The sequence below is a fragment of the Arvicola amphibius genome, chromosome 1, assembly GCF_903992535.2.
Source record: "Arvicola amphibius chromosome 1, mArvAmp1.2, whole genome shotgun sequence".
NCBI classification, from domain to species: domain Eukaryota; kingdom Metazoa; phylum Chordata; class Mammalia; order Rodentia; family Cricetidae; genus Arvicola; species Arvicola amphibius.
This window is the reverse complement of record NC_052047.1, coordinates 183,399,368-183,415,126: the sequence shown is the minus strand read 5'-3', so window position 1 is coordinate 183,415,126 and position 15,759 is coordinate 183,399,368. Positions and strand designations below refer to the sequence as shown.

The following is a 15,759-nucleotide window of genomic DNA, read 5'->3' as shown; positions in this document are numbered from 1 at the left end:
CCTCTACCTCAGTCCAAAATGGCCTCCAGGGCTGGGATTAAAGGCGTGCACCACTACTGCCTGATTTCTATGGCAAACTAGTGTGGCTACTGGGATTAAAGGTGGGATTAAATGAAGGCTGGAATCCCAGTAAAGTAAACTGGTCTGAAAAGCTGATCAGTGGGGCTGTTTTACTCTCTGAACTCCAGGCAAGCTTTATTTATTAAAATACAAATGAAGTATCACTACAATCTCCATGTTTCATATTATAGTTTTTTGCTTTGATTTCAGGGAATATAGTAACATATACCTTGAAAGCAGTCAGGGCTTGGAATAGGTTAAAAACCCACTGCTCTACTGTAAAACACACAGTCAGGGGAGAGGCATATCTAATAAGGCCAAAGGATGTAATTAGTCCTTAGCAGGAATATATTTAAACCAGGAAGGACATGAGGTCTACAACTTTGAGTAAAGCAGGAAACCTTGCCAACATCAGGAGCCCTTGACAAGTGGGTTTTCTGTGCCTGGAAGTGAATTTGAAAGGTGAGAGGTAGGTGAGGTGAGGTCACCCCTTTCCTTTGTGAAGGTAGAAAAACTGACTGAGGAACGAGAAGGAAAGCACTGCCTTGCTTCCACGCTGCTTTTCCAGGAAAAGGCTGCCTGTTGTCATTAGACTTACACATGTGTCTGTATGTGCCACATGTGCACGCCTACTGTGCAAGGGGACAGTATTTAATTCCCTGGAACTGGGTCTACGGAAGGTTGGGAACCACCATATGGATGCTGGGAACCAAGCCAAACTTCTGCAACAAGTGTTTTTTTTTTTTTTTTTTTTTTTTTTTTTTTTTTTTTTTTTTTTTTTGAGACAGATTTTCTCTGTGTAGCCTTGTCTATTCTGGAACTCACTCTGTAGACCAGGCAGATCCACCTGCTTCCAGAGAGCTGAGATTAAAGGCATTCACCATCACCCATGGCTGCAACAAGCAGCCTTAATGGCTGAGCCACCTCTCCAGCTCACCATTAAGTTTTAGGAGATTCCACGAAGAACGGCAGATTCTCTTGAAACTCTCCCACATGTCCTTAGGCCATCTTCCTCTGCAGTTTCAGATTGAAAAGTCACTTCATCCGTGTTGTCGATTGCCACAGTTCTCATGGTCAGACCATTACTCAGAAGTCTCACCTTTGTGACAGTGAAATCTGTCTCATTTTATTCTCTACTGATATGCCAGGTACAATGCCAGCTTGGGGTGGGGGATGTTAAGTTTTGAACTTTCAAGAATGGGATAACAACAGAAAAGACTGAACAAGCTGTAGGGAAGAGTTCTTGAGATTAATGGAATCTCCTCCACGCTGAAATCCGAAATGAAATGCAATTTTATGTGTGGTTGGAGATGGGGACTTTATTTTCCAAAAGATTACGATCCAAATGTTAGAAACTACGGCCAAAGATGAGCTGAGACCCACAGAAGGGTTAAACTTTCAAGAGAAAATGGAAAACCCTCCTGTCGTCCTAAGGAAACGCTAAGAAAAGATGGAAAAGTTTGCAATTGCGTCACCATCTCATTAAAATAGGTTGTAAAGGCAGAGCTTCAAACTGGGGAAGCGTGTGCAAACACGCCGCCGTGCAAGGGAGCCTGAGAAAGGGAGCCTGAGAAAGCCGGCAGTACCAGCGGAAGATGGCCCCGCGCTCCTCATTAGAGGCTGAGGCTCTGGAGTCGCTTCGGTGACTGCGTCTGCTCAATGTGGTGGCCCTGCGGTGGTCCCAAGGACTGGTACCGTTTTTACAACCAAGGATCGATTCTCAAGATCCAGCTCAGCAGCTCAGCCAGTGGGGTTCATCAGCGAGTCAGCTCGGGGAGAAGATGCTCAAGTTTCTCAGAGTCGGGACAAGCTGAACTTCGGAGCATCCGCAGTTCACTGCTGCGCTTGGGATGCTGCTCCAAGCCCCTGACCACCTGTCGTCGCCTCTGAATCATTCCGCCCCATTTCACCGTCTCCATTCCCCGCGCAGAGCCCACCCAGTGAGAACTCCTCCGTCCACCCACGGCAGGGTTCCCTAGGCGGCTTTAGGTGGGAGGTCCCAGCCGAACGACCGAAGGCTCGCCGCCGCCCTCCCCTAGCGGCGGGTCAGGCCGTGCCAGGGGACGCGGGGTCCTGGCCGACTCCGCCCCCGCCTGAGATCCCGCGGGAACAGTGGGTGCCGTGCTACCCGACACTCGGTGCACGCCGGAGCACGCGTCGTAACGGCAACCGACAGCGGTTTGACCTTGAAGGCCTGGCACCGCCCCCTCTCCCAGGCGATCCGGGCAGCCACACACGCCGCCCCGCGGAGCCCTGCTGCTGCAGCCCGGAGCCGGTCCGCGTCCTCCCGGCGCTTCTCTCCAGAGCCAATGGAAGAACGAAGTGGCCCGGGCCAATGGCCGCCGCCAAAGTAGCCAGAGCGGTTGAGCCTATCAAAGTTCAGCTTTACGTTTCTCCCGCCCTCGAAACGCCAGGGGCGGGCCGATCGGCCAAGTCCGCCAATCAGTGGCCAATAAACAAGAAGCTTCCAAGATCAAAGGGGAAGGGGTGGGATCTACGTGAGGAATGACAAGCCGACTGGCGAATACCACAAACAGAATTTCTCTCCGTAAAATGAGGGTGGGGACACGTTAAGGTCTGCACCAATGGCTGTCTGGGGGGCGTGCCCGCGGGGCCAAGCGGGAGCCGGAGGCCCCGGGCTCTCTGGGCCGCGCCTGAGGCGGACGCAACGGGGCCGGGAGGCGACGGCAGTAGTGGCGGCGGCAGCGGCGCGGCTGGGCGCCGCGGCTGGCCCGAGTGGATGGAGTTGGAGGGGCGGAGTGCAGGCGGTGTGGCGGGAGGACCGGCTGCTGGGCCCGGGCGGAGCCCCGGGGAGTCTGCGCTGCTGGACGGGTGGCTGCAGCGGGGCGTGGGCCGGGGGGCCGGCGGCGGGGAGGCGGGGGCCTGTCAGCCCCCAGTACGGCAGGATCCGGAGTCCGGCCCGGAATACGAGGCGCTGCCGGCTGGAGCCACTGTCACCACGCACATGGTGGCCGGCGCCGTGGCAGGGATCCTGGAGCATTGCGTGATGTACCCGGTCGACTGCGTCAAGGTGAGACCTGGACCGGGCTGCGAACCCGACCTGGGGCTGACCCGACCCTGAGCCGTGTTTAGAGCCAGAATCCCGACAGAGACCCAGAGCCGATGGGTTCCTTCCTGGCTCCTACCTCTACGCACGATTTGAACCGATACTCCGTGCAAGCAAAGTCCTGGCTGGGAGTTGAGCTAAGTCAGGAACCAGGACTTATTTCTAACGGTCAGTGAGATCTGAATCGAGACTCGGAGCAAAAATCTTTTCAGCCAAAGACCTGATCCCGCCTGGGACTAAGCAGGAATGGGGTGGGATGGGGGATCCCGAAGCGCAGGTAAGTCTACAACTCGATTAAAGTAAAACCAGCTGGCATGGAATCAGACCGTGAACTCGATCTGATGGCTTGGCTTCCTATGTGCTTCGGGTCGGTGCTTTTACAAGCTCCTTGCTGCGTCTTCCCTTAAAAGTGACGGGGCAGGAACCGGAATCTGGGATCTCTCAGCTAGATAAAAGTACGTATTCAATCTTAACCCGTGAGTGGTTGAAAATCATTGTGCAGTCAGAAGTGAGAGCTCCAGACTGGAATGGATATGGGAAAGGGCATGCTAAGGAAAAGGTTTCGGTTTCTCTGTGAAGCAAGATTGATAGCCTATCTATTTCCTGAACGTAAAAATTGCGCTCACCCGTGCACAACAGAGCTGAAACTGATAGTCTGTTTCTTTGGGCACCTGAATTTGACAAAAAGGGAAACGGCCAGAAGGGAAGTGTGACGATGTTAGAAAGGAGATGTCAACGTGGAGAAAATAGAATGAGATTATCAGGGTATGATCTTTGTTGAACCTAAAGCCAATTGCATCCACAACCAAGCAGGATGGTAATGGACATATAAAGTCCGAAGAAGCCTGGGTGAAGACAGAAACAGTTTTCCTTACTGTTCTTAGACTTGTACTGTAGAAGAGGTGCCAGCTACTAAAGGTGAACTCTAAACTGAAGGGGAAGTAACTTTGAGGGGGTTGTTGAGATTACTGATGAGAACGGTGCTTTCTTGACATCAGTTAATACAGGCAATACTCTGTCCATTCTCTGATCATCAACAACGTTAGCCCTGCAAAGATCAGTTTATTCTGCTTGCTTCTGGTTTCAGTACTATTTTATAATTTCATTGGTAAAGTGGGTGAGGAAATAAGGAAAGTGCTCGTGCCGTTCTGTGAATGACTTTGCGTTGTGGTGAGGAAGTGGGGAAAGTACTCCCTGCGTTGCCCAGGGATAACTCCTAACAAGAGCCGGACCCACTGAAACCTGTGCTTAACGTGCACCTGACTGAGGTGACCATTAGCGTCTTAAATGTCTCTGTCAACAGAATTAGACTGTGAAGTGGACTCACCGCTTGTTCTTTGGGTATGATATTTTTCCAAACAACTTGCTGTGTCTTCCCTTAAAAGAAATAATAAAGCTTGTGTGAGAGAAATAACTAATGAGATAACAGTTATAAAATGAATACATAGAAATAATCCAGACATTTAGGAAATAGACTGTAGAGTGGATGTCTTGAGTTAATGAATGCTATGAACGTTTTACTCATATTCAAAAGTTAGTAAAATTCTGCTGCAGAGTTGCAGAATAACCCCCCTCTCCTTCTCCCTCCCTCCCTCCCCCCTCTCTCTTTCTCTCGTTTTTCGAGACAGGCTTTCTCTGTGTAGCTTTGGAGCCTGTCCTGAATCTGTAGACCAGGGTAGCCTTGAGCTCATAGAGAGCCTCCTGCCTCTGCCTCCCAAGTGCTGGGATTGAAGATGTGCACCACGTCCCTACAACCCCTCTCTCTCTTAACTGCAAGTACAGCAGTCTGGGGTGCTGTGTTTCAGGATAAGTATCAAAAGGAAAACAGATCAGAGAAAGCAGTGAAAATTATTTAATGGGATGAAAAATACATTGTGATAATATGACCAACTTAAACATGTTACTACTGGGATTGGGGAGTCGGCTCAGTCAGGAAAGTGCCTGCTAGCACCCACATAAAAATCTAGGCATGGTGGCGTACATCTGTAACCCTGGTGTTGGAAAAGTAGAGACAGACAATTCCTTGGTGCTCACCAGGTAGCCTGTGTAGCCAAATCCGTGAGTTCCAGGTTGTAAGAGACCTGTATCTAAAGATAATAAGCTGGCTCAGTGTGGTGGCACATGTCTTTAATTCCAGCACTTGGGAGGCAGAAGAGGCAGATCTTTGAGTTTGAGGCTAACATGGGCTGTGTAGTAAGGCCCTGTGTCAATAAACAAACGAGGTGGAAAGTGGTTGAGAAGATGCCCAAAGTGGGTCTCTTCCCCCTTCCACACACACAAACATAAACTTACACGTACCCACATGAACACAGAAAGGAGAGACAACGTTACTACTACCTATCAGTTTGATAGTCAGGAGATGGTCTCCTTACTCTGTAATGCTACTTTGGTTGTAAACATTTTTATAAATTTCCTTGTCAGAAGTGCTTCTAGAACTGGGTGGTGTGGTCCACTCCTTAAATCTCAGCACTTGGGAGGCAGAGGCAGAAGGATCTGCGAGTTTGAGGCCGGCCTGGTCTACAGGACAGCTAGGAGTACATAGAGAAACCCTGTCACAGAATAAGAAACAATCAAAAGAAATGCCTCTAGAATATCCTTAGTGGGGGCACATCATTGTCCTATGATAAGACCACCCAGAGTCAAATATGGCTCCTAAGACTGGGCCATACTGCCTGCTCTCTCTGGCAAACAAAATCCCTGATTTACTTCTAAGGCCTGTAAATTGGGGGGACACAGGAGAAGGAAGTTCCAAAGGTGTTGCATAACCTGTAAGCTATGTCTAGCCTACCAAGGTTAACTGTTTGATTAATAGTTCTTAATCACCTGAATATGTTGTAAGATTTGTATTCTAAAGAACTGACAGTACAGTCTTACCTCTAAACCCTGCTCTAAAGAATTGGTTGTTTGGTTTGAAGGACAAATGCCTAAGAGTCTTCAAAAATGCAAAGGCTGGCTTATCTTAGAAAAATCATTTCTCCTTGCTCCTAATGCTGGAAATTAAACAGGTAGCCTGGTATGAGTTAGCGTCCCACGGTTTAATCTTGTTGTGCAGGTGTGACTGTAACTCAAATCCCTTCTCTTAGAAAGGACTTCCCAGTTCTTTTGTCCCCTGGTGGCTTTTCCACGGATGGTAAAGAGGAAAAGCAGACCAGCCAGAGCCTTAGACTAGAGACAGGTGGTGTCAGTGTTGGAGCCTAAGGGGCACCAAAGTGCTTGCAAATGAATGCTGACGTTGTCTCTTGGCACGCAGGCCTGTGTATCCCTAGCCACTTATCAGGGTCAAGTTGACTTCAAATATCCTTGGGAAGGACCCTGGGAAGTCAACACAGCCTTGCTAGACCATGGTTATCAAGCCTGCAATTTCCATGGTCATAATAGGGAGCTTTGGAAATCCAGATAAATCAGTTTCCTTCTCTAGGCCTCAGAGGCAAGTGTCAGACTTATCTGTAGGGACAGGCTCCAAACCCCAAGGCAGCAGAATCCTTCTCAGTGCGAGGGATCGTCTGGGGCTCTGCTCGGCCAAGCACATGTCACGTAGTCCTTTGCCTTCTGCAAAGGAGCAGAGAGAATCCTTTGCTGGACTTCTGGCGTGAAAGGTTATCTCTGTGCAGCCACCAGTGAAAGGTAGGAAATGTCATCTCCGACTTGTACTCTATTTTCTTACACCTCATAGCGATAACTAAGCAGTCAGTAAATGCCAGATGTTCCTGCATTCCCAGCCCTGTGTAAAGTCCTTACCACCACTCTTACTAGTTCATAGATGAAGAAAGCCTTGGAGAGCGGTTAGGTAACTTGTCAAAGGTCACAGAGTCTAAGTGGCAGAGTCGTGATTTGCATTCACTCTGACTCATCAGCTTCTCTTGTAGTTTCCCAAAAGCAGGTCTGAAGAGCCAAGCCAGCTGGAGTGACACCTGTGTGTGCTCCCGTGACCAGAACCTCGAGTGTGGCATCTGAATGTGTGGTGCACGTTACAATAGACCAGGAAACCCTCACAGACAGCACACATGTGCTACCTTAGAATTAACCAGATTCCTTAGTGGCTGATGAGTTGCCCATGCGAGTGACGCATACCATGCTACCATGACCTGTCAAGCCTTGAGTATGAACAAATATATTTTAGAATCATGTTTTTAAATAATCAAACCCTTATGTTTATAGTACTTTGCAAACTATAGTTTTTATATGCCTTGTTTTTTTTAAATCCACATAGCATGGCAATTTTCTATGGTTATTTTTAGATTATTACTTTATGTGTGTGAGTGTTTTACCTGCATATGTGTCTGAGCGTCACGGGAGTGCCTGGTGCGCATGGAGATGAGAAGTCCCTGGGACTGGAGTGACGGTTGCGAGCTGATGTTGGTGCTGGGAATTGAACCGTGCTCCCTGTGCAAGAGGAAGCGCTATTAACTGCTGGGCTATCTTTCCAGCCCTGCGTGGATTGCTAAGATTGAACATGTCTGACAGAGCTGGCTCACAGACCAGGTTTCCTGACTCAGATGTCACCAAAATAGCTAACCCCCACCCTCCGTTTATGTTTTTTGTTTGTTTTTTGTTCTTTTTTGTTGTTGTTTTTGTTTTTTTGAGACAGGGTTTGTCTGTGTAGACCTGGCTGTCCTGGAACTCACTGTGTAGACCAGGCTGGCCTGGAACTCAAGGAAATCCACCTGCCTCTCTGCCTTCCTAGTGTTGGGATTAATGGTGTGAGCCACGACCGCAGGGCTTACTTAGCTTTTCCTCAGTGTCAGGTAGTGACATTTGTGTTTTTTATACTACAGCTTTTCATACGTTCCTAGAGATTTCAGCATTCTGCAGAAAGGGGATTTATTGGCTCAAAACTATGGGCATCCATATTTGTTTTTGTGTTTGGACTGTTTTCTGCCTGGGTCCTCTGCACAGGGATGCACTGTCATTGCGTTAGAGTTAGATGCACTTGTAAACGTTGGGAGTAATTTCCGCATAGTCCAGTTTCCTCTTGGGGATGAGTTCTCTGAGGCCAGAATCTTTCATCACTGGTTGCCAAATGTGCCCTTAACTCCAGCAGAGCACTGTGGTTTCTGGGTCCTCCTGCAGAAAACTGGTTTCAGACAGACTCCTGGAAGTTTGTGTTCTTAAGCCACCAGGCAGGATTAAAATCACACCCTCTAAGCAAAGCACACGTTGTATTTTTAGGTGGTTTTAAGAACTGAAAACTGAATGTCCATTGTGATATGGTGATATGTGATATTTCTGATTGAAAGGCTAGTAGTTGACATTTTAAGCATGCTGTGTTTTGTTAGTAGCAGGCAGGAGAGAATAACTCCAGAGGAATGTGGACTGCTCGCGGCTGACCAGGACCTGCTCCTCTGGTTAGTCTGTTTCGTGGTCCTGAGAAAAGGCCTTGTTCTTGGATCCCAGTTGGCTAACTTGAATCAGGAGGATTCAGACCTTTAAATCTAAACTGAATCTAGTGATTGGCATAAAACAGGAGTTTAAACTGTCAGTGGTCATCAGTTGCCCCTGTTGACTCACCGTGGCTGTTATTTCCTGAACTGGTGTAGACATGTCTGTGTGACCAAAGATTCACCCGGCAAACGGGTCCTCGAGGTTCCTGTCTACCAGTAGCCAGGCACTGCTTTTACACGATTAGGCCCCATGCTACCTAAGCTTTGCAATGTTAGTAGACAAAAGATTTTTGTGTCAAGATGTACTTCAGAGGTGGTCTGATGAGGTGGATTTCCAATTTTTTTAAAGATTTATTATTTTTAAATTGTATGTAATATGTGTTTGTGTCGGGAGAGAGTATGTACACGTGGATTCCAGAAGAAGGCACTGGATTCCCTGGAGCTGGAGTTACAGCTTTGAACCACTCAACATGGGTAACTAGGAGCTGAACGTGGGTGGGTCCTCTGAAAGAGCACTGTGCCTTTGTAATCACTGAGCAGTTTTTCCTGCCTTCCTTTTTTTCTTTTTAACATTCCATGGGGGTGGCGCACTCGCGTGCACGTGTGTGTGTGTGTGTGTGTGTGTGTGTGTGTGTGTTTCTATAGCACACCTGTGGAGGTCAGAGGGCCACTCCTTCCACCATGTGGAGTCCAAGGATCAAACTCAGGTTGTCAGGGTTCAGTTGCAAGTGACTTTACTCAGTGAGACATCTCACTGGCTTGGGTTCCCAAATTTCAGTAAACTTTGTGGATATTCTGCAAATGTCCACTACCCACACTTTGATCCCAGTCATTCATCTTCAAAAGTTGTATTTCATAGAGACTGGTTTTATTTGCCAAGGCCATTGGGAGGATCCAGTCAATTTAGATAAGAAGTCTGAATGGTCCTTCAGTTTTAAAGGTTAGTTTGGTTTCCCCATCCCCACAGTTTGGGCCCAGGCTTCTCTCCCAGGAGAGACATCTATTAGGAATTGTAGCACGAATAATAAAAACCCAGAGACAGATATTGGGGTTCAACCTGAAGATTAGAAAAGTAAAGCGGCCAACCACTAGAAAGCTCTTACCTCTAAGAAATCCTCAGACCGAAAGAACATTCCTGCCTCCAGGAGTTCTCGGGATGAGACTAGGCTGAGAGCTGTCTCCTCCATCTTAGATACCTCTCTGGTGCTGGGATTAAAGGCCTGCACCACTACCACCTGACTTCTGTGGTGAACTGGTGTGGCTACTGGGATTAAAGGTGTGTGCCGCCACTGCCTGATCTGTAAGGCTGACCAGTGTGGCTCTCTGATCTTCAGGCAAGCTTTATTTATTTAAGACACAAATAATACACCACTATAGGGAATGCTATTTCTCCTAAGACTTTAACGTGCAGACCCAGCAGCAAAAGCCAAATGTCTGAAAAGATATCAGAAGGTGAGCCACCCTCTGTTTAGTCAGGGTTTGTGTGGTTAGGAAGCAGGTTCAGGGCCTGTCTTTAGAAATAAAGCACCAAGTGTGATGTCGACAGTAAATATTGGAATTTAAAGGTTTAGCTTACTTTTCATTATGTGTGTGTGCATGTGCATGCAAGAAACCAGAGGGGCCAGAGAAGAGCGTTGGATCCCCTGGAGCAGGAGTTACAGGCGATTGTGAAGCACCCATTGTGGGACTTGAACTCGGGCCCTCTGCAAGAATAGTGCATGTTCTGAACTGCTGCGTCATCTAGCCAGCCCTGATCTCTAAACGTAGCCTTAGTTTCTCAAGGTGGAAAGGCAACTTTTGGATCTCACATTTGGTATTTATTGCTGGGGCAGTGGATCATTTTGGAAGTTCAGGTTGTTGCCAAGAGGCACTGTTCTCAAAGGATGTTCTCAGGGTGTTCTGCTTTTTGGCTGTGGATGAGAAGAGGAAGAAAGGTCCAAGGCTTGGGAAGATGAGTCATACATGTGGGAAGAAGTAAAAGCTGGATGCAAAGTCTCCCTCCCACAGGCTTGCCGGTGTCCAGGGCCTGTGTGATAGGGCGGGCGAGAAGTTGGAATCACTGACTTTGCCTTTTTTGCTGTACTTTCAGACCCGGATGCAGAGTCTACAGCCTGACCCAGCGGCCCGCTATCGAAACGTGTTGGAGGCCCTGTGGAGAATTATAAGAACAGAGGGCCTGTGGAGGCCCATGCGGGGGCTGAATGTCACAGCAACGGGCGCGGGGCCTGCCCACGCCCTCTATTTTGCCTGCTACGAAAAGTTAAAAAAGACATTGAGTGATGTAATCCACCCAGGGGGCAATAGCCATATTGCCAATGGTATTGAGCCTTCCTGTGCCGGTCCCCCACTTTCCCAACTCTCTGGGCTTTGCTGCTGTCAGTGCTTCCCAGTCTCAGCATGGTTTGGAGCTGCAGCTTTGGGCTGGGGTAGGCCAGATTATAGGGGAGGGACTTCCAAACCTGATGTGCTCAGACAGCGGGCTGCTTCAACCCCACTCCTCCTTTGGGGCACCTCAACAAAAGGTCACAGTATCCTCCCTTACCTACCAGCTTGACTTTCCTCTCATCTCCCTGGCATCACTTCTAATGCCTGGTACTGTGGAGACAACTGAACAACCCCTACTGTGTGTTTCTTGGTAGTTGGGTGCTGTCCTGCTTCTCAAGGCAGGGTTGGAGGTGACCCAGCCTCTCAAGGAAGACTTAATGATACGACCCAGCTCTTCAGCTTTTCAGGATCCCGCCTGATCAGAGGCAGTTGGTGTCGTTGTGGACATGAAGTGAATGGGGGTGGGGTTAAGGGACCATTTGGAGAATCCAGATGTTTTAGAGTTTGGGTAGAAAGAAAGAAAGAAATAGCAACCGGGGTTCGAAGGTTGAAAGCCACATTGAATGTGGAGAGCAGGGTGTAGTGGTTCAGAACCGAAAGAGAAGGTGTGGATGGACAAACGATAGGTTTAGACACAGCTTGGGCTGTTTGCATTCCCCAGGGCAGGAAGCAGGTTGGACTGAGGCTCTGGCTGCCTGGCTCCATTCTCCCTGCGGTGGTGGGCCATGGCTGTGCTGGCATGCCTTGCCAGAAGTGTATCTGCCTCCTGCCAGGACATAACTACTTTTCTTAGAATCCTCTGTACTGAAGACATCTGGGATGTTGTCTTTGCCCTTCTGGGCCTTCCCATCAGAGGTGGATTGGGCAGTGATGGCCTTTTTAAGCTAGGGTGTGTCCTTTCTGGGAGCAGGAGCTCAGGAGCAGTGGGATCTGACTCTTAACATGCCTTTCCTCACTGCTGTCCCAGCCACTCACCTTCACCGGGGGCCTCAGTGACTTGCTCGCCCTCTTGGCCTCACATGTGGCAGTTGTTTTCTTGTTTGCAGGTGCAGCCGGATGTGTGGCAACATTACTTCACGATGCAGCCATGAATCCAGCGGAAGGTAAAGATTTCTTTAGCCTGTCCTTCTGGGCAGCTACATCTTCATGTCTGGTTCTATTTCTACCTTGCAAAGAAAACCAGAACACAATTTTTGTGGGAGTCCTCACATTTATCTTGATATACCACTAGAGGGCGCGCCCTCCATATGTTCTGTGCTTGAGTGGACTCTGGCTGAATCAACATAATCTTTGGGATTTAATTTCTCTTTGAGGCTTTCCTGGAAAAAGCGATGACTCTGTTGGCTTAGTACTGGGCTTTCCTAGAAGTCTCCTTTATAGTATATTTGATCTCTCTAATTTGTATAAAAGTATTTCATGTTTTTCAAAGAAGGTAGATTTTTAACATTTTAAAATTTAAAGTATTACATTTCTTACTGTAATGTAGACAGAGGTAAAAGATTAAACTGTGTAGTTTAACCCTTTCTTTGCTACTAGGTATTAGCTTTTTAGGTGGGGGGAAATTCTCCAGAAATACCCTGTGAGAGTTGAGGTGATCACAGATGTGAGGGGCTGACGTAGCTGCCACATTCCTTCAGTCCGCTGTCTTTACGTCTGCAAGGCCATGGCATGGACAGGGCTAAGGTTAGCTAGCGGTGCACAGGGAATACATGCTATCCGCCTAACGGAACGGGGAGTGTTTAGAAACTGAAGCCAGCACTTCTGGAATAAGAATTGTAGTTTCTTCTTGGTAGCATTTATTTTTCCTTCCTTCTCAATTTTAAGAGTTCATACCTGAGGAATGGGATTGGTGCTCAGTTCATTGCTGCGTTCACTGCCGCGAGTCACTGTTGTTGGGGAAGGCTGAGACAGTGAGAATAGACAGGCCAGGTCTTTTCACGGAGACTCTGGGGTTACTAAACTAGTTATACCGAGTATTAATTGCTTGGCTTTAAAGAAATCCTACTGAGAATGGGTTCATTTTTCTTCTTCTTACTAACCCTCTGGCTCCCCTTTCCCCTCTAATAAGACAAACACAAACTCTTAGGTTAACAGGAAACTTCCTCAGTCTTATTCTCTTTCCTTCCTATTGGCTGATCTGCTGACTGGGAACCCTGAATCGGGATACTGTGTCACTGACTGGTTGCTGTTCCCATTTTCCTCCTTCTGCTCCTTGATGGCACTCCCAGTGGTCAAGCAGAGGATGCAGATGTACAACTCACCATACCACCGAGTGACAGACTGTGTACGGGCAGTGTGGCAAAATGAAGGGGCCGGGGCCTTTTACCGCAGCTACACGACTCAGCTGACCATGAATGTTCCCTTTCAAGCCATTCACTTCATGACCTATGAGTTCCTGCAGGAGCACTTTAACCCCCAGAGACGGTACAACCCCAGCTCCCACGTGCTTTCTGGAGCCTGTGCAGGAGCAGTAGCTGCCGCTGCCACAACCCCACTGGACGTTTGCAAAACACTGCTCAACACCCAGGAATCCCTGGCTTTGAACTCAAACATTACAGGACACATCACAGGCATGGCTAATGCCTTCAGGACGGTTTATCAAGTAGGCGGGGTGACTGCCTACTTCCGAGGGGTGCAGGCCAGAGTAATTTACCAGATTCCCTCCACGGCCATCGCATGGTCTGTGTATGAATTCTTCAAATACCTAATCACAAAGCGACAAGAAGAGTGGAGGGAAGGCAAGTGAAGAAGGGACACCGAATGGACCAGGGTCCCACAGCACGGCTGCATCCTGCCCCCTCCAGCACGTTCTGTGTCTCCTGGCACGACCCAGTCGCGAGTGGAGCTGGAAGAGAGGGAGACAGCTCTCTCCAGGCTCTGGTTGGCTAACACTAGTTCTCGCCAGCATCCGTCGCCATCATCATCTTTCCTCCTGGGCCCTCAGCAAGTTCAGCAAAGCCCACCGCAGTACCTCCGATGACCTACATCCTGGACCTGGCGACCTACCTGCTCTCGACAGCTGCAGAGGGATAAGCAGCACATTCCCCTGGTTCCTAATTAAAAAGAAAAAAGTCTTTAAATGTTGTATTGGGTTTGTCTTGCCAAAAGGGGCATGCGATGCTCTCAGCCATTCCTGACTTGAAGCGGAAGTCAAAGGGAAGGTTGCGTATGTGTGGTTTTTGTTTCTGCTGACTTGAGATGATTTAGGAGTGCAACGCCCTACTTCCCTTGACCAAACAGTCAGCTTGAGTCTCCCAGATGCTGGGAACACTGGGCCTTTACCTGCTGCTCACACAGCAGGTGCCTCATCCACCCGTGCCTTTAGTCACCAGCAAGGCACAGAGTTCCTGATCTCTTGGTCTGGTTCCAGGTTCTGCCTGAGCCATGAAAGTTTACACGTGGCACTTTGTTTCCTAATGTAGTTGCAGAATTAAAAATAGCCATTGAAGCTGCAAGTCCCAAAGATTGTATGACAAGACTTCATTTGACTTGTAATTTTTTAATGGTAATTTTGATACTGGGGCTTGAGCCCAGGGCCTCCCTAATGCCGGGCATGTGTTTTACCTTGGAGAATCAGCAGCAGCCTACAGGGTACTTGAGCCTATATGATCTCATTTGGTTCTGACAAAGCAATGAAGTAGGCAGTGCAAGTACCACCTCCTTTTGACTGACAGGAGCCCAGGGAGGCTGTGACTTACACAAGGCCTCACAGTAAGTGCAGAGCAGAGAGACTGGCCAGGATCATTTATCCCATGAGTGAATCTAACTGCAGATAGGAAATGAGTTTCATGGGGCACTGTAGCTGGAGACTCTCCACCTGCTGTCCGCGTGGACGCCGTCTGGAGACTCCGAGGCTGGGTTGGATGGGTTGGATGGGTTGGATGGGTTGGATGGGTCCAGTATCCGCAAGTTCTTTGGTGTGGACCCATCTTTTCATTCGCCATTCAGAAGCAATTGAGTGTCTCAGGCGTCCCTAACTGGGACTGGAGGTTATTGTCTAGAGAAATTATATGTAAACAATTAGAAGACAAATGAGAGTAGTTTAGAATACTCCTAGAGGACGTACGAATTGTACTCAAAGGACCGGAGTAGAAGCAGAAGAAATGACATCCGAGTGACACCTGGACAAGGGAGGGGAGTCCAAGGCTTGGAGGTGGGAGAGTATTTGGCAGGGATGAAACTGGGTGAGGTTGCAGCTGGGAAGTGGAGCAAGGGCTGGGGCTTAAAGTACTGCTCAGGGTTCAGGGTTTATCCTGAGGCGAAGCAAAGCATTACGGGGGTTTAAATGAGGCGGGCATGATCAGATTCAGCATTTAAACACTTGGGCTCCTGGGGAAGGATTAAGGGGAACAAGACTGGACAGGCAGGCAGACCATGTAGAGAGCTGTTACCAGACAGCTCCACGGTGGTCTGTACCCGAACTGACGAGGCTGGAGCTGTGTTAGGGTTATAGGAGCAAGAGGATTTAGTTACAGAATAAATCTTGACGCCCTCCACCTGACGGCTCTTTGAGCATCTGTGGAGGATTGTGTCTGAACGCACTTGGAAACAGATGCCAAGCAAACAGCAGGGGCCCCTGTTCTCGGCTTCAGTAAGCAGCCACCTCGGGCAGGAAGGAAAGCGATGTCAGTGACGCTGAGTGGTGGCCGGTGGAGCTAGGGTTGATTCTAGATACGAGATCGCTTCGATGCTATTGCTGCAGAGGACATGCCAGGCGGTTTACTAGGGAAAGCGTGAGCGAGTAGCTGCTTCCCAGCATGGACCAAACCACAAAACAAAAAGGAGCAGCTATCTGTACTTTGCCCAGCGTCAGCTCTGGGAACGCTGTTGGGGGCTGTTGGTGCCGCGGCGCGCTAGGTACAGTGAGAGTGAGGCCCATCTTTCAAGAAGAGGGCGAGGGTATTTTCTGAAGGAATGGCGGCCCCT

General features: G+C 48.8%; 1 protein-coding gene across 2 annotated transcripts; it reads left to right on the top strand.

The window, feature by feature from the left end:
* The first annotated feature begins 2,699 nt into the window (after nucleotides 1-2,699).
* Slc25a28 (solute carrier family 25 member 28) lies at nucleotides 2,700-13,913 on the top strand. 2 transcript variants are annotated; one of them, XM_038336312.1, is made up of 4 exons: nucleotides 2,700-3,091; nucleotides 10,598-10,826; nucleotides 11,862-11,936; nucleotides 13,062-13,913. In XM_038336312.1, exons 1-4 carry the CDS (start codon nucleotides 2,801-2,803, stop codon nucleotides 13,577-13,579), a joined length of 1,113 nt encoding a protein of 370 aa, XP_038192240.1. In that variant the 5' UTR covers nucleotides 2,700-2,800; the 3' UTR covers nucleotides 13,580-13,913. The 2 variants fall into 2 exon arrangements, with proteins under 2 accessions (XP_038192240.1, XP_038192249.1); XM_038336321.1 differs by having other exon boundaries at nucleotides 2,701-3,091; nucleotides 11,880-11,936.
* The last annotated feature ends 1,846 nt before the right edge of the window (nucleotides 13,914-15,759 follow it).